Source organism: Leptosomus discolor, chromosome 11, assembly GCF_034619465.1.
Source record: "Leptosomus discolor isolate bLepDis1 chromosome 11, bLepDis1.hap2, whole genome shotgun sequence".
NCBI lineage: Eukaryota > Metazoa > Chordata > Aves > Leptosomiformes > Leptosomidae > Leptosomus > Leptosomus discolor.
The window spans coordinates 17207798-17231358 of record NC_141401.1 but is presented as its reverse complement, the minus strand read 5'-3'; the positions used below and the strand labels follow the sequence as shown (position 1 = coordinate 17231358).

The 23561-nt window shown below is 53.7% G+C and overlaps 1 protein-coding gene across 6 annotated transcripts in view; it reads right to left on the bottom strand.

Moving 5' to 3' along the window:
• Window positions 1–200: 200 nt before the first annotated feature.
• The window catches only part of CPEB1 (cytoplasmic polyadenylation element binding protein 1), a 41179-nt gene continuing 17818 nt past the window's right edge, over window positions 201–23561 (bottom strand). For 2 of the 6 annotated variants that reach the window (XM_086471440.1, XM_009946383.2), the window contains 9 exons: window positions 9263–9489; window positions 7364–7613; window positions 6937–7050; window positions 6729–6833; window positions 5611–5747; window positions 4187–4385; window positions 1459–1553; window positions 1115–1195; window positions 201–311 (listed from right to left, as the gene is read on the bottom strand). In XM_086471440.1, the coding sequence (XP_086327566.1) occupies window positions 201–311; window positions 1115–1195; window positions 1459–1553; window positions 4187–4385; window positions 5611–5747; window positions 6729–6833; window positions 6937–7050; window positions 7364–7613; window positions 9263–9489 (1319 nt within the window). Of the gene's footprint in view, window positions 312–1114; window positions 1196–1458; window positions 1554–4186; window positions 4386–5610; window positions 5748–6728; window positions 6834–6936; window positions 7051–7324; window positions 7614–9262; window positions 9490–11888; window positions 11901–23561 lie in introns of all 6 variants that reach the window. The other 4 variants (XM_086471442.1, XM_086471441.1, XM_086471444.1 and 1 more) reach the window with 4 other exon arrangements.

Sequence of the window (23561 nt, the reverse complement as noted above, 5' to 3'; positions counted from 1 at the left end):
TGTGCATTAGTGCAGAAACAAAAAGACCAGCAAGTGCAAACGTGAATGTAAGATTTTTTTTTTTCCCCGTTAGTCCTCAGGAAGCACGTTCCCAGCCTGGGTCTGGCACCAGCAGGCACGCTCGTGCGCTCTCCACTTGGCAGGTTCACAAAAGGACTTTCTCCTGCGCCTGCGGCAGCCCCCGAGCCTCGGCGGCCGCTTTAGCTGGAGTCTCTGTTCTTCTGGTTGCGCATCAGCGGGCGGTGGTGACGCAGGACCTCCATGGAGTGCTGCCAGTGCCAGCAGGAGCGACAGAAGTACTTGAAGCAGATCTGCGGCGAGAGCAGAGGGGCAACGCCGTGGGGCAGGGGTTTCTGAAGGGACGCTGTCCCACCGGTGGAGCAGCAGCCCCTCCTGCCCTCCCCGTAACCCCGGCCAACACAGCGCAGGGAGGGAATTCCGGCCATGCTGGCGGAGGGCATGTCGGGCTGCGCTTCCAGCCTGGCCCCTTTTAAATAGGTCTAAAACGCAGAAGCAAACAGGATCTGGGCCCTGGCCAGCAGCAGCCACCCGGGGGCTCTGGCAGGCAGGGGCTGCCCAACCTGCGGGCAGGGACGGGCAGCAGTGGGGTGCTGCCACCCCCACTGCGCTCCCGCCACCGCCTCGGCCAGCGGAGCAGAGCCGCTGCCGCTCATCTCCCACCCAGGCTCCGTGGGAAGCTGCCGGATCCTGGCCGAGCTCCTTTGCCCTCAGTGACCGGAGGTCAGTCAGAGTCCCTCTACGTTTTGGGCAGCCCCAGGACTGACTGGACAGGGATGGCACTCCAGCCGCCAGCTTGTCACTGCTGGCAGAGCAGCAGCCTCCCCTCGGGGGCAGCCAGCTGCCCACGGCAGGCCCTGGCAGAGGCTGTCGCATCCAGCACAGTGGAAAGTTGCCTTTGCCTCCTGGTGAGCACCAGAGCTGCCCCCCTCCTCCAAAACAAGGGCCACACCTGGGGCTGCTGCATGAACTCTTCATCCTCCCTGCTCAGCAAGGGACAACAGGCATCCCCAGATGCTGAAGCGGAGCCTGCTCCTCCTCGAGGAAACCCCCCCCAAGCACAGCAGCTGAGCACAGCCGGCAGGGAAAGCCGTACCTGGTCTCTGCAGAAGAAAGGGCCAGGCTGGGCATTGCAGACTTGGCACATGGAGTCCTCCAGGTACGGGTCTATCTGAACCTGCGGGAGAACCAGGCAGTGGGCACAGAGCAGTGCTGGGGGTGACTGCCTGTGCTCCCTGGGTAGCCCCAGTGGCATCAACCCACCACCCCGGGTACCCGAAATCCATCACCAGCACCTCTCGCAGCTGGCAGAGCCGCAGTTCACCTCCTCCCTCTGCCTCGCAGGGCTATGGGGCAGGCTCTGCAGGCGTGGTGCCCCCAGCAGTGCCACCCATCACGCACAGATTCAACTCCCAGGGCGGCCCCACCAGCTCCACTCACCTTTTTAGTAAACTTGGTAGTTTTGATTTCCACAAACGCAGCGGTCACTGCCTTCAGATAGCTGCGCTGGTTGTTAAAGGTGACACGGCCAGACCCTGGAACAAGCCAAACCACAAGCATTAGACTGACCCTGCACCTACAGCAGGAACTGGCAGAGGCCAAGAAGGAGCTGCTGCAGCACCACCCTTCCCTGGCGCAGTTCAGCCACCAGCAGGGAAGCAGCTTTTGCAGGGAGACTCTATCCAAGGCCTCATGGCTCTGCCTGCCTCCTTCCCTAAGGCACAGCAGGCAGCTGAGTGCTGAAAGGCTTTTCCATAGACACCTCCAGGCTGGTTAAGACATGAGCTTATGGGTGGCAGTGCTCCCAGGAGGACCAGCAGCAGCTGGGCAGCCAGAGGGAGGCTGCCAGGGCACTGCTGAGAGCAGCGCAGCAGTGGGCTCCACGCCTGCACCTAAAACAAGCTGGTGCCAAGATGGCTCAGCAGCTTTTATTTTAAGCCTCCCACTCACCCCAGAGCCTCACATTTTGCAGCTTCATTGCCAGTCAGCAGCATTCCTGCACCACTCGTTTCCAGCCAAGTTTTGTTAAACTCCAGGAAAATACATCTGTGCTTACCTACAAGCTCCTCTTCTCAGTGCAGGGGCAGCTTTGGCCATTACAAGGGTGTGCTGCATGCCGGCAGACTGCTAAAGCTCAGCTCACCACTAACAGCCACAGTGCAAAGCATTACCCAGAACCCAGCTACTCCTCTCCTGTAGCATCACACAGGGCACAGGCTGGAAGGCCTGGATTACACTGTACAGGGTCTGCAGCTGCACTCAGGGGGAGCTTTCTAAGAGGGTCAATCCCACCTCCTAGCAGGACCCCCAAAAGCCACCTGGGCAACTGCTTTCTCTGCTGACCCAGATCAACTGATTTCAAAGGCAGCTCATCATAACTAGTCAGACACCAATTTCTCACAGTACACGCCTCCAGCAGGATCATCCTCTACCCAAGATGACTCAGCAGAAGGCAGGTTACACACAGTGGGCTCCCCTTGAGGAGCCTTCTGCCAAGCCAGGGCCAGCAGTCAAGCAAGCCCCGAGGCAGCAGCTCAGCAGAGATGCTTCAATCAACACAAACAAAATTAGGGCACAGTTTAGTTACCAAAATTGAGTTCATAATGCTGCAACTTTAAGACAACTTCAAGAGTGGAAATGCCAGCTGGGAGCCAGACATCTCACCTACTTGGGGGAGGAATCTGGGCTCTGCAGGAAGCCACAGGAGGCTTTCAAGATCATTCTCTAGGCCCTGTCAGTGCCAGCACAGGGCAGGTTGGTGTGCCAGACTTCATCCAAGACTTGGCTTAAAGTCTCATACTTCCATTCCCAACCCCTTGGGACTGTCCCCTCAAAGTCACTTCAGTGACAGAACACTGCAGCACCACAGGCACAACCCAAACCCAAGCCTTGACCAGAAAAGCCTGAAAGCTCTCCAAGGACAGTGATGAGCAGATGACAGCTCTGCACTACCAAACTCCAACGCTGATCCTGCCTGGCAACGCACAGGAGATTCATAGTCCCTTCTTAAGTACTTATGACTTGCTGCAGCTTGAGCCTGGAAAGCTGGGCCTCACGTTGAAGCTGTAGGGTTTTTGCACACAGACCAGTAACCCCAGTGCTGTCCCCCGGCTGTAAGGCCACCAGGGAGGTACACAGGACATGTCCTGACATGTGATGTTTCAGCTCCTGTGATGTAGTGGCAAGTGCTCCATTCCCCTTTGGGAGGCTGCCTCAGCAGGGCACAGGGCTGCTCTCTTACCTCAGGGGCTGCGCTCATGACCTGCCCCTCTCAAGCACACAGCCCCATCTGGGAGGTGGGACTTAGAGGCTTTGTCCTTTCCACCTCCAAGAGCACAGTAGGTCTGCCTGACCACAGGTCACGGTTCAGGGCAGCCACTTAAGCCACAGGCAGCAGACTTGCTGCCTGCAGCAGCTTGTGGTTTCAGCCCCAGAGGGGAGTGCTGTCCAAGAGTCACGCTCATCATCCCCAGCACCTCTGACACTGGCAAAGTTGATGCCTTGAGCTGAGGGGGACAGGCCATCACCCAGCAGAGCCACTCAGGACACCTGAGGAAGCCTCTCCACTTGTGCTACCAGCTGCCTTGAAAGCCCAGAGCAACAGCAGCCTGAAGGGGATCCAAACAGGACAGTAAGGACAGGACACTGCCCACGAGTGCTGGTTCAACTGAGCTGCCTGTGACCATGCCCTGTTCCTCTTGCCAAACAGCTTGCACCTCTCCAGAGGAAGGGCCAGCAGCCAGTGGCTTTATGTTTGCCCTGACAGGCAGCAGAAGCCAGGGCAAGACCCACAGCCATCTCTGCTCTGGGGATGAAAGAGCAGCTAAAGCAGCATCTAACAACCATTAACAGCACTGACAAGGGCAGGAAACACTTCAGCAACACCCAAAAGCCTCACGCTGCCCTGGAATGATCTAAGACCTTCCAGTTTCCAGGTATATCTGCTCTACCAGCCCTCACTGAGGCCTGTCTTACCTCCTCATGACCAGGAGGTGAGAAGCATTGCCTGGGAAGAGGCTGGCTGGACATCTGCTCCCGGAGCAGGCAGAGGCCAGAGCCTGGCACTCTGGGTGGTCTTCCCCATTGAGGGACCGAGTGAAAGGCACCACTGCAGCCTCCTCCGAGTACGCCACGGGCGACTACCAATCCTGGTGGGATCATCGCTTACCGATGGGGTACTTGTGCTTGTCCGTGTCGATGCCAGCGTAGACCACCCCTCCAAACAGGTCGTACATGACAGCTGCCAGGGCCTCCGCGTTCAGCATCCCATGCAGAGCCCCCACGAACACAGTCTTGCTGGGATCAAGCCGCTGCGAGGGACTGCGCACGAAGTTGCTGTCTGCCAGTACCCATGGGATCACCTGCACCTGAAACCACACACAAGCAGGCCAGGTTGGCCAAGGGCCCACAAAGCCACACACCGTGCTGCTCCACAGTGCCCTCAGCTGACAGCAGAAGCCATCCCAGACCCTAGACTTCACCTCCAATGTGCAAGAGTCACTTTGTTGTCACTGCTCAGGGTCTGCATCCAGGGCACTACAGCTCTGGAGCTCCAGCCTTGTTCCAGACACCTCCAGAGAGTCCACAAGGCCCGTTCAAGGGAACAAAAACCTGCTACACCACTCTCCTTCCAGCCAAACGTAAATCCAAAACACTGGTCCCTTGGGGCTGGCAGCCAGGCAACAATCCATGCACGAGTGGATTTTAGCCTACTGCCTGCACCTATGTTTACAGTCAGACACCTCCTCCCTGCACAGGAGCCTGTTGTTGGAGGAGATCAATGAAACAACCCACCCACTGCCAACTTCAACAGGAACTTCCATCTGCTAGACAGCTGATATAGGGCTCTGAAGAGGAGAAACTTCTGCCAGAGCTAAATCACCAAGCATGAAAGTGCTGCCAATAGCCAGACACCGGGAGAGCTGTCTAGAGTGCAATTAGTTTGTGCCTGTCTAGGTAAGAGCTGAATCTGAATTCTTTAACTCCAAACTCGTGCAGGTGTACCTGATCTACAGCTAAGGGCCCCCTTCAGAAGGCCAACCTGAGCCTCTGGCAGCCTCAGCAGCTCCACCTCCAGAGCACAGGTCAGCCCACCAGGGCTGCACTGGGGAGCAGCTGCAGTCATAGCTATGGATCCAAAATATCTGCCTGCAGTGAGCATGAAAGCCATTTGTTCTGCAAGCAGACGAGGTCTAATAAAGCACCAGAGGGATCAGAGTCTGTCTCTGCAAGCAAAGGTGTGCTGAAAACCAGCATGAAGCAGTGAAACCCCTGTCCCCACGCTCCCTTCCAGCTAACTGAAGCTGCTTGCCTTCATGAGGCCAGAGTCTGCCACAGACCCAGGAGCTCCAGGTCATGATTTCTGACACAAGCTGTTGTGAAGGACACAAACACCGATTTGACACTTCCCTCCGTGCCTGCATCCAGCCCTACTGCAGGAACACAGCAATTAAAGATGGCCAAGAGCCAGTTTGACTCCTGCTGCTGTTTTAGCCCTGCTCTCCTAGAGAGAGGATGCAACCCCTTGTCTCTGAGGGTCTCATCAGCATCCCCCACTGTCATCTGTGGGGCTACTCCCATGGGTCTGCTCACCTCTTTGCAGCGCATCCTGCGGCTGGACATCTTGAAGTAGTACTCGCTGAGCCCATCAGGGCTCAACAGGTCCTGGGAGCATGCCTGGAGCAGAGCACGCACAGATTTCTCAGATTCAAACACCAGGTAGACATATCCTTTGGAGGTAAAGGGAAAGAAGCAGTTAGAATGGTAGCAGAGAAGAAACAGATCATCCCAGTTTGCAGTCACCCTCAAAATCACTTGGCTACCACTCAGCATATCTGTACTACAACTCCCCTGCTGTCCCCAACCCCTCCTAGGGGAGGGTAGCAATTTGCAGCACCTGCCCCAGCAGACTCCACACACAAGATCCACCTGGGATGCAGAGAGCCCAGCCAAGCCGGGAAAGAGCCCACACTCGGCAGGGCACAAGAGGGCAGGTTGCTCAGGCCCAGTGCCATGTGGGCCATGCCCCCCCCGCCCCCAAAGCCACATCTAGACATGACAAGTGGGCACCACCAACCTGACCACAGTGTGGCCTGCAGGAAAACAGACTCTGCTTCACATTTAGGATGTCTTGGCCCAGAAGTTCAGGGCTTGAAAAAAATCACTTCCATCAGCACCAGCGCTCTGTACCTCACATTGCTCTGGTGACTGAACAAGGCCATCAGGCACCCCTGAGCCTACGAACTAGCCACCCCCTACCCCACAACTCATTACTGCTTACACAACACACCAGCCCGGCTGCTTCAGACAGGATTCTGCCCCTGGCCCTGTTCAGCTCCCCAGTCCCCACAGCCTGCCAGCTTGCTGCGGACGCACACTTGGACTCACGGCACACACGCTTCAGGTGCCTGTGCTGGCAGTGGGGACTAGTGGCTACCGCCCAGAGCAAGACAGCCCCACAGGGGGCTCCAGAAGCACCAGAGAGGTCTTCCCCCCAACCCCATGCTTTTGCCCAGCTCTGCTAGGGACGGGTGGGGATGCCAGGTTTGAGGTGACAGTGCTCTGCAACCCTGGTGCTGACCCAAGTGAGAGCGGGACATTTACCCTAGGGTGCTCTGTACCATCCAGTCACCAGCATGCAGCCGTACCATCCCAGCATCCGTGCTGTAACATAGCATGGGAAAAAAATAACCCTACCGTGTCGCTATTACCTTTAGGCATATTACCTTTGGGAGGGCAGCGTGGGTGTTTGCCATCCTTACCAGGCCACTCCACACTCAGTGAGCCAAACACACGGAAGGTGTTGATCAGTCCAGCTACAGACAGAAGGAGAAAAGTCAGCATCCCCAAAAAGCTCCATCCTTCACCCTCCTGATGTCAAAACTCGAAGGCCTCAGTGCGAAGCCAGGGGCTGCTCACCTTCTGTAATGTCCCACGGGACTCCTCCCAGGAACACTTTGCAGGAGTAGACAGGGTTCTTGTAGTTTCGGGGAGGCAGCTGCCCACTCCAGGTGCAGGTTGCTTCATTCACAGCTTGGACAAGCACAAGCAACCCTCAGTATAGGATCATTTACTTCCCACTCTCCCATAGGTCTCCAAGTAAATCCCCATATTCCACAACTACAGGTTCAGCAGAGCTGTGGCAGCAATGGGCAGCTGCCCAGACAGCCTGCCTGTTTTTCTGTCAGCAGCAGACCCAGAGTCAGGCTTGTGCATGGAAAAAGGTCTAATCTGCTGCAAACTCACATCCAGCAATGGTATCTGCAGAGGTCACCTATGTGCTCTCCCAGGAGTACAGGGCCATCACCATGCATTGAAGCCTGCTGAGACCCACCATTCAACTTACCTGCTGCTTGCCTATGAAGCCTGGCTTCTCTTTCGATACTGAAGGGGTCTTCTGGAGAGTCCAGGAGATCCCAGGAAGGCCACGCAGATGCTCCAGGCCACCTTTTTGATGCACTGGCTGGGGAGGAAGACGCTGCAGCCAGGGCAGCTTGATCTTGATCCAGCCGGGACCCCACTCCCATCTTTAGGGGATCTCTTGACACCCCACTGAGGGGCAAGAAGGGCAGAGGAGGGGAGATGCGGAGGCTTGACTGCAAGAGAAAGTCCACATTAAAACCCAGCTTCTGAGTAAGAGCACATAATATAACAACACTGGAGGCCATGTAACACGCTGGGGCCCTGCCCTCACCCACAGCAGAAGGGGCTCTCTGATCTCTTGAGACCCTCTGAGGTCTGGCAGAGGCAGGAAAGCAGCCACCTCAACTGTCCCAGCAGCCTGATGGGACCACAGTTTCCCTGGGAAAGGCCTGCCCCTGCAGCCATTTCCCACTGAACCCATGCCAAATTATCAATATCAAGGATTGTCAAGCAGGAGGCACCTTGCAGACCACAAAGCCAACAGCTACCCCGCTGCTTGCGCAGCCTCAAGGACAGCTGCCACCCCCAGGAAGCACCAACCACCCCTGGAGGAGTCTCATGTTTTGCTTTGGGCCCTGTCTGCAGCAGGCAGGGCTGGCTGGCAGCACCCACGAGCTCTGCAGGCAGCCAGCTGGCTCTCACCCTCCCCAGACCAGCTCCCAGGCCTGCCTGACCAGGGCGTGGGCTCAGCTGGCTGCAGACCCAACCACTCACAGGTTTAATGTGCCTCTCCCAGGGTGGAAGGAGCAAAAGCACAGATTAATAGAACAGCAGGGATGAGACACACTGTGCAGCTCTAGAGTGCCAGCCGCTCTGCGGATCTAGACATGCGCTGCTGTGGCACAGCCGCCCACGCTGAGGCCGTGCTGGGGAAGACCTGACCTTCACGAACAAGGCCAGCACAAAGCCCTGCCGCCCCCCCACCGCCTGCCATCAGAGCCTGGGGTGCTGCAGCTGCTTACAGCACCCCTACTCAAGGTCCTGATTCTCCAGCATGGATCATAAGAGAATCAACTCCACATCAAGCCAACTGTGTCCTTCATGCCCACCCTAACATGGGGGTCAAGGCCACATCTGCAGCACGGTAGAGCCAGGAGCAGCTCAGCCCTGGATTTAGCCTCAGGTCCTGAGGACGAGCCATGCAGCAGCACCCCCAGAGCTGGCTGGAGCCAGGCTGTCCTGCTGGCACCCAGAGCTGCTGCTCACGCTGCAACGCAGACCCAGCAGCACAGACTGGGTCAGCAAGACAGACACTCGCCTCACTTGCTGACTTCCAAATTTAGCTATGCTTAAGGGAACAGGAGCAGGCTAGACCCAGTTTGCTCTAGAAGAAACAGCCCTGAGATGGAGAAGTGCAGTCAGCAAATGGGAAGGGCAATGAAAGGCAGGGACAGGAGCTCCTGAGAAGCCCAGGCTGGAGCCTGGAGGCAGTTGTGCTGCTCAGTCACCTCCCTGCTGGGATCAGGGCACAGACACCCTCCTGCCATGCACCAACTCAAGCACTCAGACCCCCCTGGGAGCTACTTTAACCCATTAGGACTGGAAGCACAAAGCCAAAAGGCCAAAACTTTATTTAGAAGAAAAAAAAATTAAGAATACTGCCAGTTTGTGCTGAAGGGGGACTGCATGAGCAGCCCTTCTTCCAAACCCTGGGCTGCAGGAGAACCTCACTGTGTCAGCATGAGCATGACAGCTCCCTCCAGCACTCCCTTCCTAAGCAGGCAGGGCTGCTGCTTGCAGCCCCCCTCCCAGCTCTCCTGTGCTCCCCAGAAACACAGAAGGACACCAGGAACCACAGAGTGGGTCTAAGACCCAAACTTACGATCAAGTCTGAGAGGTGGTCAGAGCCAGAGCTGAACCCACTGGTGTCTGAGTCCGAGGGGCTGCTGGAGCGGGAGTCCAGGAGGGAGCGGGAGTCCAGGCGGGAGTTTCTCAGCGTCGGTGCAGAAAACTTTTCTGACAGATCCGAACCAATTGGGTCTAGAGGCAGAAAACCCAGCGAGGGCTTCCCCAGGACGTTCCCGATAGGGTTACTCAGCATGCTGAGAACTGCAACAGAGAAAGAGCCTGTCAGTGCTGCAGGATGACACACCTCCTTCCCTCTTGGCTCTGTGGCAGAGGCCCAGGAGGCTGCTGGTCTCCTGTCAGCCCACAAACAGCTTGTCTGGGAGGTGGCACATCTGAGAGGTACCAACCCTCCACACAGCTCTGGAAAGGCTGCAAGCTCACTGCCATCAGCTGCAGCATAGTGCTGCACAGCTGGAGCCAGTGGCAGCAGCCTGGTGTGGCCAAACACGAGGGTGGGTTACTCTCCCAAGGCTGAGATCAGCCAGGAGACCCCACTTCATCTGGGAGCAGAATCAGAGACCCCACATCCTAGTTACGGACCTTGTACAGGTGTTCCAGACAGGCCCCCTGCCCAGTCTGTGCCATGACGCTGGCATTTCCCGCTGCTTGTGCTGGAGAATGCTGGGACACAGGGGGTCAGCTACTCATGCAGTTTTAGCAACGGGGGGGCACAGATGCGGCCCACAGCCAGTCTTTGCTGCACACACTGATGGCCAGGCTGAGAGGAGTGAGGCCTGGCCCGTCAGCAGGCTCAGAGGTGGGACGCCACACACGTCAGCCCCAGCTGGAGCTGGCTACGGGCAGCCAGCAATGTGCCAGTCCGGCCTGCCGACAAAGGAGACGCTTCACAGTCAGCGGCGAGCGCCATCCCCGGTACGCATTCACAACAAGCCTGTCTGGTCAGGCCTTCGCCCAAGAGCCGACAGACGAGTGTGTGCCAGACTGCTTCCCTCACACAGCAGCAGCTTTTCCTCCCACTGAGGGGAAACAAGGCAAGCAAGTTCCTCCCTACAAACAGAGCTGACCCCCCGGAGCAGAGCACCGGGCCACTGAGGGGTCATGAAAGTCTCATCCTGCTCTGTGGGTCAGCAGTGTGGGGGCCAGCTGCCACCCAGGAGAGGGAAGGCAGGGCAGGCTAGGCCACACGGGATCCCACAGGGGCACAACACCAGCCAGCTCTATTCAAAAGGAGCAAGTCTCAGCAAGCTGAATGTGTCCCCAAACCAAATGAAAAAGAGCAAAGCATTCAGAAATGATTTTAATTATTCAGAGGCTGCAAAACAAGGCAGCTTGCCCTGAAGCTTTCAGTTTTCAGCAAAGCAAGTTTGGGATCCACTTGATATCCTCCAGCCCCACCTGACTGCAACCAGCTAGGACAACAAGGTTTTTAACCCAGATTTTCAGTAGCTCTTGTGCAGAAGAGGATTAATAATCTAAAACACTGCCCAAACCAGGCAAGTAAAAATGCCATCATGCTTGAGTGCGCTACAGTCAGACACCAGTACCGACTTGGTGCCAGCACCAGAGAAAGCTGCTGAGCATGCCTGAAGCAAGATGCTGGGATACACCTGTCCCAAGCCATGTTATCCAGTGGCCTACCTGCCAGGGAGCTGGCATCTCTGGCCTCATACTACAGGGAGAAGCCTCATAACACCAACAGAAACCCCAGGCAGGTACAGGTGGGTCCTTTACTTGAAGCATTTACCTCAACCTGAGGCAGAACCAGTCTACACGAGCCCTCAGTGAGAGTCACAGCATCTTGCCACATTTGCAGAGCCTTATGTCTGCAAGTTTGCCCAACCGAGGCACAGACCCATTTTGGCTACAGCGCAGGACTACAAACTCCCCCTCTGACCGCACTTGGAAAAGAACTTCCCGCCCTTTGAATATCTGCGTGGCTCTCCCTGACAGCAGCACCTGTGCTCACACCCAACCCCACAGCCACAGAAAAGCCTCACCGGCCCAGCAGTACTTACCCTGGGCAGAGCTCAAGCAGCAGCAGCCCCGCTAGCAGCAGCGGGTAGCCGAGGGAAGGCTGCTGCAGACAGCTCAAGCCGGGGAGGAGACTGTTCCCTCCTAGTCACAGCACAGAGCAGGGCAGAGCATCTCCCAGCCCAGGCAAGCCGCACTATGCTGGTTTGCCGACTTCTCCGAAGCCACGTGATGTGTTTAAAAATACAGCCAGTGTATTGTTCAAGGGAGACAGCTGAATTTGTTAAACAGGCTCAAAAATCTGATTAGTCACTAAACAGTACAAGAGTCAAAGCAAAGCAGCTGATCCCATGGCCCAAGCCTTGCTGCCGACAAACACTCCAGTGCTGACGCCCTCCTCAGCCATCGAGCATGGTGGGTTTGTAACACCAGGCTGCGAGCAGCCCTCTGCTGACCCTGTGTGCGCAGCACTCGGAGACCCGAAGCAGCAAAAGCCACGCAGATCACTACCCGGCAACGCTGTGCTGCACCCCTCTCCTGGTTATCGGACACGCAGGACCAGAACTCCATCTGGCATGGATCAGCAAGGGTTCAGGCTTATCAGGAGCTCCCAAAGGCATTACAGGGTCCAACTGCTCTGTCCCATTTATTTCACTCCTCTCTGCAACCACTCTGGCTTGCTACAGCCAGTGCTTACACATTTGCTCCCAGCATTGCTTAGCTCTCACTGCAGCTAGAAAACCAGTAAGGCCAGTACGAGTGCATTCAAGTAGCAGCATTACTCGCCTTTAAAGGGATCTGCTGTCTGGGCCATCCAAGTTTCAGCACCTACCACCAAGCAAAATCCTGCTGGCTCCAACTGACCCACTCCCAACCTTATGTCCTGGAAGTGCTGACATCCTGCTGTTAATGCAGACGGAGTTCATCCACTCCAGAAGCTTTGACAGGTCCGCACAGGCAGCGCTTGGTTACACGGTCTGCAGGCTACACCGAGCTTGTGGGAGACACCACATCCCCCCAGTGCATCTGAGAGCTTCACTTGGTACCTATGGCCATGCACAGGGACATCAGGAGGAAAAGCTGTGAGCCATGCTCAGCATTTCTTCCTTTACACTTAAGGATCAGGTTGTGTCCCCTGAAGCCAGCCTTTGCAGGTAGCCTAGGAAACATCAGCGTAAGAGACCAGATTTTATTTCTCATCCCTGCAATCCTGCTCCAACTCCCTGCTCAAGTCCACTGAACCCTCTCCTGGGGACAGGGCACAAGAGCTTGACAAAGGTTGCCCACCTAAACAAAGCCCTCAAGTCATTGGGGCCACTCCATGAAACCACAGTTCTTCCAGGGAAGTTGGCCTTGTCTCCCCTCCAAGCAGACAGCTTGCAGAAGAGAAAAAAAACATTTCCAATGCACATGCAAGATGCATCAGCAGTTTCTGTTGTCAAGAGCATCCCTGAAGGTCCCAAAGTGAAACAGCAAACATCAGGTAACTACTCAAACTAAGAAAAAAAACTAAGTGCAAACAACTAAGTATTTTTCACATCTCCAGGGGCAATTTTAACAGAAGGGTCAACGCTATTCCCATTCATCTGCTCATACACAGCGGCCCTGCTGTCCAGAGCGCAGCAGTTTGCAAAGAGCTTCTGGAACTTTTCATGCCTCCGCTCGGAGCTGCAAGAGAGGCACATGCCAACGCTCCTTTGCAGGGGACAGCAAAAAAGGTAGCTTTTAATAGAAACTCGGCTCTGACTTTTGACTCACTGCTGCAGCTTTAATGACTGGATTCAGAGCCAGCGTGCTCCATCTTTGAGCATGTCAGCCAAACACTGACAGATTTAAGAGCTATGTGGAGCAGTCTCGATACCAATATGGCACTCTTCCAGTTCACGGGCACTCAGGTCACTAGAGAAGGAGCATTTTACAAACCACTCCTCCTTGGTTGAGTGTTCCCCAGTAAACACTATCAGGACAATGCTGTTGCAATATGTCCTCTTAATTTCTGCATCATCCTGGGGCCCCTGAAGATATGGAAGGGAGCATCTGCAAGCACCTTGGACCCATCACACTCAAGCCAGACACTTTGCAGCAGAAGTACACAGCTACACTGAGCCCACGGTGGCTGTTTCATAGGGTGGCTAATTTCAAGTCTTCAGGCCAATTCTGCCCTGGAGACCCCAACTTATATTTTAAACCCAGTTACCAGCCACCGAGCTACTACATTCAATATGAACTTACCCGCTCTCAAGCAGATCATGCCATCAGCACAAGATGCAATTCACAGCACATCCCAACAGCAAGATGTCCAGTGCTCAACCCAACCAGCCTCAGAGCAGCTTTTATTCTTCCATGTGCTGTTTAGACTTGCAAGTTAAGGTTTTCAGCACCTGTCCAGCACCATGAAGCACACAGCTTTCTTCCCCATGTACTATAATTTACAGCCATTTAGGAATTAGATCTCCCTGTAGCTTTGACCAAGCCCATTTTACAAGAGACAGATGTAAAGATGAGGCCTACGGAGCTGGGCTTACCAATGCTGGCAGCTCAGGGAAGGGCTCTGGGTAAACTACTTTACTGCTACGATGACAAATCTTTAACACCTTGAACAAGACCTTAAGATAATAACGATGCTACACAGAGTATCCACTGAATTTATTCCTGACAGCTAGAGTTGACAAAGAGCTCTGCCACTATTAAGCTGCCTCTGAACAAGTACTTTGGCTTTAGTCTGGGTCTGCAGGAGACCACCCAGCAGAACAAGCCAACAGCACATTAGCAGAGCAGTGCTTATACTCTGAACTTGACTAAAACTGATGCAACAAGGAGTAATCTGGAAACTGAGTCTTGCCCAGAGCAAAAAGCCTCTCACCTTACAGCTGTGCAGGTCCTTCTGCTCAAGATCTTTCCCCACACTGTAAGAACAGAGGAAGCTTCCCCATAGAGGAAAACAGCATTTGCCATACGGCAACACACATCACAGCCTCTTTGCAAGCCCAAAGGCACACGTAATTGTGCGTGCACCCAAGAAACTCCTGTCGAGCAGAACAGCATGCCAGGCCCCAGATTCTTACGTTACCAGCAATGGCTGGCACCTGCATCCTTAATGAGCAGAGCAGTTCGACACCACATTTGGCAGTGACACCAAGCACTAGATGAGCACATGCACACAGTTCTTTAAGTCATGCTCTGAAGATGTGTTCCAGCCTCTAAAAGCTCACTGGAGGGCTGGAAAAACAGCTGGCTGTTTAGATAGGACCAGGACTTGTCTGAACAGGTCTACAATGCTGAGGCCCTCCGAGGGTCACTTTTGCTGGCTGGTACCTCCAGCAAGGTTAGACAGAGGGACATTTCAATCTCCAGAGATGAGATACCAGAAGTTTGTCTGCTGGGAGCTTACTCAGCACAGGAAAGATGGCAGACTGTCAAGATCTCCCCTTCATCCACCAACTACTACTTACACTGAAAGTCTACCCTTCTGCCCTGATCTTGCAGAGGCAGGGGCAGAGAGATCAATAGGAAAGCTCTTACCAAGAGAAGCAGGGCAGAAGAGAGGGGTTTTCAGTGCCACCGTGCTTCTGCTTCCACTCAGAGACACCTGCCATGCCTAGAGGCCACAGAGCCACATGCACATTTGGGGCAGGGTGGCAGAGGAGGGAAGCAGCATGACCAAGGCCCTGGAGACTGAACACAGTGCAGTTTCTTTTGTCATTCGGCACATAAGCTTGTAAAGAAAAAAAAGGGCTGATGTCCTAAACAATAGCCTGCTGCAGTTCCAGAAAAACAGCTCGTCTGCAGTTTTTACTGCCCAGCCAGACTCTACCCTGGTGGGGTGGGAGCAGGCTGAATGTTTTAGTCAGCCAAAAAGCAGCACCTCCTACAGACATCAAGCAACTTCATGGCAAGAGAAACATTTGCATGTCTGAAAGGCAAACAGGCACCTTAACCACCTCCTACAGCTATAGTTAAGGTCTCTGTAGCTACAGCAGTGACACAGCAACAAGCTGCCAGAGCGAGTTTTCCTCCCTCCATCACACACGAGCACTAAGCTCCTCAAACACAACCCACTCACCACAGGGGAAGGGGTGATCAATACTCTAGACTAATGTTAAGTGAAGTTTTAGCACTTCACACCAGCCATGGGACCTCATGCTGCCTGCGAGGAGCCAGCACGCCTGCAGCCACAGTGCAGGGGACACCAACTGAACCAAGCCCAGCAGAAGCTGCAACATATGCGGGGCTGCAGCATACGGTATGGAAACAGGCTTTGCTTGGCACAGGGAATGTAGACATTGGATTCCCCCCTCTATCCACTCCTTAACAGGGAGTTACAGGGAACAACCAGGTTCTTACACAAAGAAACAGGGAAACGCTGCAGCAAGAGAAGTAGCACAAAAATGTCTTCCTCGTGAGGCAGCCATGGGACAGGGCCCAGAAGCAAAGGGGAACTCTGTCCTTAGGCCCTCAGAGCTCATCCAAGCAGCGCACTGGATATCTCCAGAGATCTTGTCCAGCTCAAATCCACCCAATTTGATTATGCTCCCACTACTCCATTGGGAAAAGTAGTCACTGCTGTTATGAGAGGAGCCACCTGAAGTCAAAGGCACACACTGTCTCCAGAGCTGTACATCACAACAGAAGTCTCCATCATCTTGAACCAACTGCCAACTTCCAAGAAAAGCAGCTCCCAGAACTGCAGATGTGATCAAACCAGCAGTAACCACCATCTAAATAGGAACTACAGCACAGTCCTTTTTGTTTCTGAACTACAAAAGAGGAACCTCTGCCCTGACAGATTCTTCATTTGGGGCAAAGAAGAACTGAGGCTATTCGGGCAGCTATTTCTGGTTTGCTAAGAAGGGGGCAGGGGAATAAAAAAAGGCAGCTTGATCCCACAGCTGAACCACAGAATTAGAGTCAGGACACCTGAGATCTATTCTTGGTTCTGGCACCAACACGGTAAGTCACTTCTCTGGCATGCCCTGAAAAATGGAAAAAGTAGCAGAACTAGGAACAGAGGCACTTATTGCATTAACATTTGAGAGCACAGGTCCTCCTCCTGCGCAGAGAGTGGGACCTGGCTGACAAGAAGCCTTGCTGCTTCTTAAGGCAGGGAATTTACTCCTGTGTTTCTGGGAAGGGAAAACAGACACCCAAGGTAAATACAAAATCAGTAAAGACAGCTAAAATGCGATTCAGGACTACAAGCGCACAGGTAATTGCATTCACTAAGCAGACTGCCACAACTGCGTTTGTCTTTAAAGAGATCAGAACATTGAAATACAGCAGGTTTTAACATGTATCAGTCCCAGAGAGATTTAAAAAGCCAACATATTCAGGTCAAATTCTGCACAACAAGCTTTAGCTTCGTAAGCCTCAAGAACAAACACTTCTATATTTGAGTACCAAACTCCTCTCAATTATCTGCTGCAACATCCCGGGTGCAAACTCCGCAGCATGTGTTACTTTGCGTGCTAACAAGGATGAGACTGACTCATTTTCACCGCTCAGCTGCACCGCAGTTTGTGGGGTGTTGAGTCCATCAGGATATCACCTTTAGGAGAAGGTACGTTCTTTAGACGGGGAGCAGGCAGTCAGGCATAGCCTTTTGGGTAGGGCAGCAGGCTGAGGTAAAGGAAGAACAACTGACAAAGGCTTTAGTCCCAAACGCAATCTTATTTGAAAAATGGCACAAAAGCCTCACTAAAGCATTCAGCTGGCATAAAGCCACTTCATCACTAGACTGGCACACCCAGCACCAGCAGCAATACCTGCAGGTTCCCAGTTACCTTCTAGAGGTTTGCATGCCTCAGGTACAGGATCACAGCTCTAGGGATTTCCTTCACCTTCCCTCTGCACTCTTGGAAAGAAAACAAGCCAGAAGGGCAAGGAGGGAAGCCGAACATTTCTCCATGGCTGCCTCAAATGGAGAGCGGCTGCTACTGTGTCTGAGAGCAGTCTCTGAGCTGGCAGCAGCACAGACATCACCTGTGATTCAGCTGTTTTGCCAGCGCCTCAGGGACCACGCACAAGACAAGTGAGCCCTGAGACATGGATACAAGGGGCTGAGATGGAAGATGCAGCACTGGCTGGAGATGGCCAGCACCCCAGCCCTCAACCTGCGCTCTCTGGGAGGCTGTTAATTCAGCCCCACAGTGGCACCACACAGCATCTGTGTTGCAACAGCTCAAGGACTACAGCACCTTTTGGAAGCAGATAATTTCAGAGCCAGCTCAGAGGTGCCCATCTAAACGGGCCTTGTTCTGAGAACACTGGGGCAGCCCATGGATTAGTGTCTACAGTCCCTTTGGGTCATGCTACTTCTGCCACCCTCCAGCAGCTTTCCTATCCTCTAGAAACTTTCCTATCCTGCTTTCAGCACAAGGTTGGACTAGATAACCTTAAGAGGTGCCTTCCAACTTGAATTACCTTACAACCCTAAAAAGACAGCCTGTCAAGAGCACTGCAGAGGGCCTAAGAAGTCTTCTTACAGCAGTCCCACATGCAGTCACCACACAAGAAGTCAGCTAAAGGGATTTCAGCTGTACAACAGGCCACTCTGATGGCTCACTGGCCTCACCCCTAGTGTCACCACAATGACAGGTCATCCAGCAACACCACACTACACAGCCTGGCTATCAGGGCAGCACACTGCGCCCAGGCACAGTACAGCACCACGGACAAACTCAAGCCTAAGGCAGGAGTAGATGCTGAACTCGGGGCCTGTCCCACCAGAGCTGGGGAAGGGGAGGAGCGGGCATCACTCCTACCTTCTGCTACAGGCGGCCCCAGCACACCAAGAGAGCAGCTCCAAAAGCTGTGCAGAAGTCCAGACAGTTCCCTACCCAGCTCCAAGTGGAAGCACTCAGACCTGAACATGCTGTAGAATTTGTAATGAAGGCACTGATCCAAAAACACATTCGGGGCCTCTTCTAGAGAGCTACCCTATTACCACCAATGAAAAGCTTTGTCTACTGTGGCTTCACGTCTCCGTCCAGCAAGCAAGCATCCCATCTGCTGCTCAGACATCTAGCAGTGCAAAAGCTGGAGGAAAGCCTACCCACCCCATTTCATTTCACTGGCACAATTTTGGGATGAATCTTACCCCAGGTCAGAGCCTGCACACACCTAAACCACACTGCTGCTACCTCCAGTATTGATCACACCAGGGGAAAAAAAAAAAAAAGACTAAGCTATTAGTTGCCTGGTGCAGCTCAGAGCCACCAAACAGCAGCTCCAACACTCTTCAAAAGCTAGCCAAGAGGCACACACTCCAGACTACAACTTGAGTCAAAAATCTTACAGGCAAGCTCCACAAGCCCTGTGTATTCGTCCACAGCAGCATCACCAGGCAGTGGAGCACCAGTCAGCACATCTATGAAGGTCTGCCAGTGTCAGAACATTTTCTTCACCACATCCAACTGCTTCAAGCAGGATCAGATGCTTGAGAAGTCTTTGCCTTCCTTGCACCAACACTCATCTGCTGTTACCTCCAGAGAGCACGCAGGCAGCAGCAACAGACCCTCAGGGTTGCTCCAGAGCTGCAATAAAACATCCTTCCCTGACAGAAGTCAAGGGGAGGGTTTTGGGTGGTGCATGCCTGCTCCTGCAAACCATCCTCCAGCCTAACACTGGAGGCTGCCCTGACCCACTTCAGTTCCAGCTGGATACAAGCAGAGATGCTCGTTAGGTTCCTGTTCCAGTTACTCATCTATTTGCATCTTCTACTTTACAGCATCAGCACAAATAAAATCTGTTTAGAAGAAGCTGCTCAAACAAAAGCTTTAAGAGGTGGATTAAGAGCAACTTCCATTAGGAACCAATTGCAAACTCAGAGTTTTGCTACTTGTTTTACTTATTTGATACATATTTTATTCTGTTAAAGATCAAATACTGCTGCCACATGAGCAGTCTGCAGCTATTAAGTGCTCCCTGCTTCCTATCCCACAGCATGGCTGGCTCCAGCCAGCAGTTGAGAAATCAGCCCACGGCCTGTGCACAGCCCTTACTGAAACGTGCTCAAGAAACAAGTGCCCATTAAGCAGCCACACCAAGTGCATCCTCAGAAAAGCCCTACAGGAGCCAAGACGGCATGGGGCAAGCTTTTAGTAAGGCCACCTCAGCTACTCCTGAAGTACAACTACCAAGCAGGAGACCATGAGAGTCAAGCCAGCTCCCAGCTTTGTTCCCTTACAGCATTATTATGATTAACTTCCACACAGAAGGCACCATCACCATGTTTGTGCTTCCACTGCTAAGCCCTGAACAGTAGACAGCCTGCTCCAGATGGACTTGGACTTAACACACAGCTGCTGGGAAAGCCCATCTTCCTCTCAGGGCAATGAAGGACACCGAAAACATAGGGATTCAGGATCCCCACTGCCAGCAAGTCTTTGGTTACTTGCTTGCCTGAGTCAGGCACAGGTCTGAGGCCAGCAAGAGGTGGTCTCACCTCCTTGCTCCAGCACCAATGACCAGCCATCAGCAGGATGAAGGAACCTTTTACCAAGTTTTCCAGGCAGACTCTGGCTTAAACTCAAGTGAGGCTGCATGTGAACAACGATGAAGAGAGTCTCACTCAGGGTGAAGTGCTCCATCCCTGGACCTGAAGCTCCCCTTTCACTAGAGAGCAGAAAACAATTTTCTTTCTTGAATACTCTGATGACAGCCCAGAGTCCTTCAAATACTGAGCTCTGGATACATCAAAATAAGCCTCAGAAACCTTCCTCCAGCATGAGGAGAAAGATTTTCATGAAGCCAAGCATGAAGGCAGCAACTGTCTTCTGAACCCACCTGTCCAAAAGACAGCACATAAAAGAGCAGGGAGAGACCTGGACACAGAGGTGCACAAGGGAGAGCACTATGGAGCAGGCATTCAGCACCACACTGCAGCACAGGTTAGCCTAGCAGCAAGTTAAATAGCCAGGGAGAACAGCCAGAGATCTGGGGGACTTCCCTCACTCAAATCCTCTGCCCCTCTAGCATCTTCCTCAAGCTCTGCAGCTGAACACTCAAACCAACAGCTCAAGGAAGGCTAGCAATTGCTGTGTTGTACTTACTAGCAACAACCACCCCCAGACCGATTAGCAACGCTTGCTTGGGTGGGGGTTCTCAGCTGCCTGCCACCACATAACACAGCATTTCTGACGACAGTCAGAACACAGCCTGTCCTGGGGGAGCAGCTTACAAGCCCCTCCTGCCCTTACTGAGAAGAAAGGCTAGGAGTCCATGACAACCGTGCTTCCTTCTGTGCAACAGGACTTTCCTTTCATCCTTCAGAGATCGGGTTTTGCCTTGAAGACTTCAGAGTCATTTGTACTCAGAAGCCTCAGCTATCTGCCAGGCGATGCACAGCAGATTGCCTGCAGTTCTAGCCTAGCAGATTTTAAGCAACTACAGATAATCAGCATGTTCAAGCTTATTGCAGAAAGAAGTTGCTGTGCTCTGGGAAGGAAGAGAACCAAGGGCTGAAAAGATGCAGCAGCACTTCCCTACCACAGACCATTTCCCCAGCACCAGGGCAACTGGAGCTGTAACCTTGAAGGCTAGGGAACGAGACAGCAGCTGTCACCCCAGAGAAGGCACAGATGAGGTGGGAGCTGCAGTCTCAAGAGCAGATCCAAGGAAAATCTCAAATCTGTTGCTGCAGCAGCAGCTTTAGGGTCACACGACAAGCACAGAGGCCAATACAGCAAGGTGCTCCATCCAATACCATTGGGAAGAGCTCACCTAGAGGCGCAGAAACCCCCTCTGGAAGAGCTGATCCTTCTGAAAACACCCTTGCAGGTTAGCATTGCAAACTCAGTGTTAACAGACTGGTTTTAGGATGATTTCCCAGTGGGCAAGTCCCCTGTCCCACATAGGGACAGCCTCCCAATGTAGGGCAGGACAGACCAGACCAAGCAGCTGGCATGCAGGCTAAAAACCAGCCAGGAAGACCCAAAATCTGCACACAGACCTGCTTGTGTACTGCTGTCACCCATTCTCCAGGCAAAAATTGGATCAAGACCCCATTTGCCTGTACTCCTTGAGGAACAGGGCAGCAAAGGTAAAGGGTACCATTAAGGGCAGTCCCATCTCACTGCCTCTTAACCCCTTCTTGTCTCTGCAGAGCAATGAACTTGAAGATATCAACACAAGCATGCATCTACTATGAGGCTACTTGAAAGGAGAAATGCTGCCTCAAGAAACACAGCTAGGGATGGCAGGACTGGAAGTGTTCAAGGCTAGCTTCCTGCAAAAGCCCCTCCATGGGCCACAGAGCAGGTTTCTGAGACTTGCTGAAGTATTTCCAGCCTGACAGATCTAGTGGCAGCAATGGGTTTGAGATGCCTTTCCTGCTATGAGACAGCAGTTCAATTCTATAGCCAATAAATGCAGGTAACTCGAGCCTGCAGCAGCTGCTGCCTCCTGGAGAGGCTCTCTCCAGCCACCAGCTTCAGGGACTAGCAGCACATCTGGCACGCTCTCAAGGGCTAAGCCCACTTCCTCACTGCCTTACAGCACTGGACCCAGAAGGAAAACTAGTTACAAGTAACCTTGTCTGGGTGCAAGGAGTTCAGCAGCCCTTTCAGAAGGGTGACATAGGCAGCACTGGAGTGTACAAACCAGCCCCGCTGCTCTCTGGCCTCCTCTGGCACAGCCCTGGCCAGCAGCAGGCACCTGATCCCACTGCACCAAGCTGCACAGTGGCACCGCCCTGGGAGTACAAGGGGACACCAGAAGGGTTTGTAGCCAAAGGTCCTTCCCTGGGTTGAGAAAGCTCTGCGCTGGCAGGGACTATGCAGACAGGAGAGGAGGTCCCAGCTCATCTGTACTCAAGCACAAGCACTGCAGGGGACCACATCAGCAATATTTTTAGCCTGATTGTTCAGGTTTGTGTTGGGTTTTTTTGTTTGTTTGTGGGGTTTGTGTGGGGTTTTTTTTTTTTTTTTTGCATTTCCACCCTTCCAGCCACCTCCCTGTGGGTCTGCGCAGCTGAGTCACTGCTGGAACCTTCCAAAAGCTTGGGCGCCAGCGGCACAACAGCTCTGCTTGGCAGCACCATCCCTCCCCAGGCCCTAGAGACAGCCCAGTGCTGATGCAGCCTCACCTGCTCTCAGGACACCCTGATGGAGACCCCAGCCCTTGGGGCAAGGCCAGCTGCAGCCTCCCAGGCCTTAGCACCAGGCCTTGGGAGCACCCAGACACAACAGCATCCTCTGTGTCCTCCCTCTTTCCATCACAGCACAGCTAGGCCACTCGGAAGCACTGGCACCTGCCAGCCTCTCAGATCCATACAGCTTTCAGACACGGGAACATTCCTCTGCCACACAGAGAGAAGAGTTCCACAGCCTTTCAGAAGACACTCCTGAATTACAAGATCTTCCCTCCCAAGATGCTCCATATCCACTTCAGGGCCCTTACAAAGGAGGAAAAGATGAGGCTCTGCAGACACGGAAGGAGTGAGCAGGCTGAAGCAATACAACAGCCATGCACAGAGATCAGCCTTTCACTTCTCCAGCCAGCATATACCAACCCCACAGCTCTTCGAGCACCGAGTAACAGCAGCCCAGATGAAGGAGCACTCGTGGCCCAGCTGCCACACACCCAGAAAGGGAAGGTGACACTGAGAATGTGGTCTCAGATCCGTGACACCCCCAGCCTTATGGCACTAGGCCTTCTGCACAGCCTCTGAAGGCCAGAGGCTCCTCTGTGGAAGCAGCACAGCTGCATTTGGGCTGGTTTTTACACCCCAGCCATCCCCCCTTCATGTACTGAGGGGAATACCAGGAGTGCGGAGTGAGAAAATGGGCCTCTCCAAACAGTACTGAGTGCCATCTTCCAGCTGCTGTTACCACAAGTTGTCACAAACACCCACTGGGTGCAGATCATCTGAGCCCAAGGCAGTGCCTGAGGTTAGATCCTTTCTACTGCTCTTCCCAGGCCTCTGCGGCAGGCAGCAGCTCCAGCACAATGCACTGCAGTCACCAGGGGCACCTGACACCAGATACAACCTCTGCAAGCAAGGAGGTCACTGGAGCACCTTCAAGTCACCAAATGGTTCTCCCTCCTGAAACCAGAAGCCCCTCCACCCTTGGACAGCAAACTTCACAACCACAGTCCACTCAGCCCCACCACCCAACCTGCAAGGTGCAAATCCTGCCACAGGCTTGTGCAAGCACTGCTCGCCTGCCTGCCGGAGCGCTGCAGAGACATCCACGCCTCTGCCAAGACAGCCTGGCAGGAAGCCGGCCAAGAGAGCACTGGAGATGGCTACAGCAGATCAGGTGGGGCTGGGACATCCGCACAGATCAGCCGCCTCAGCACGTGCCAGCCCTTGTTCCGCAGCTGAGCTCCGAGCTCCAGGT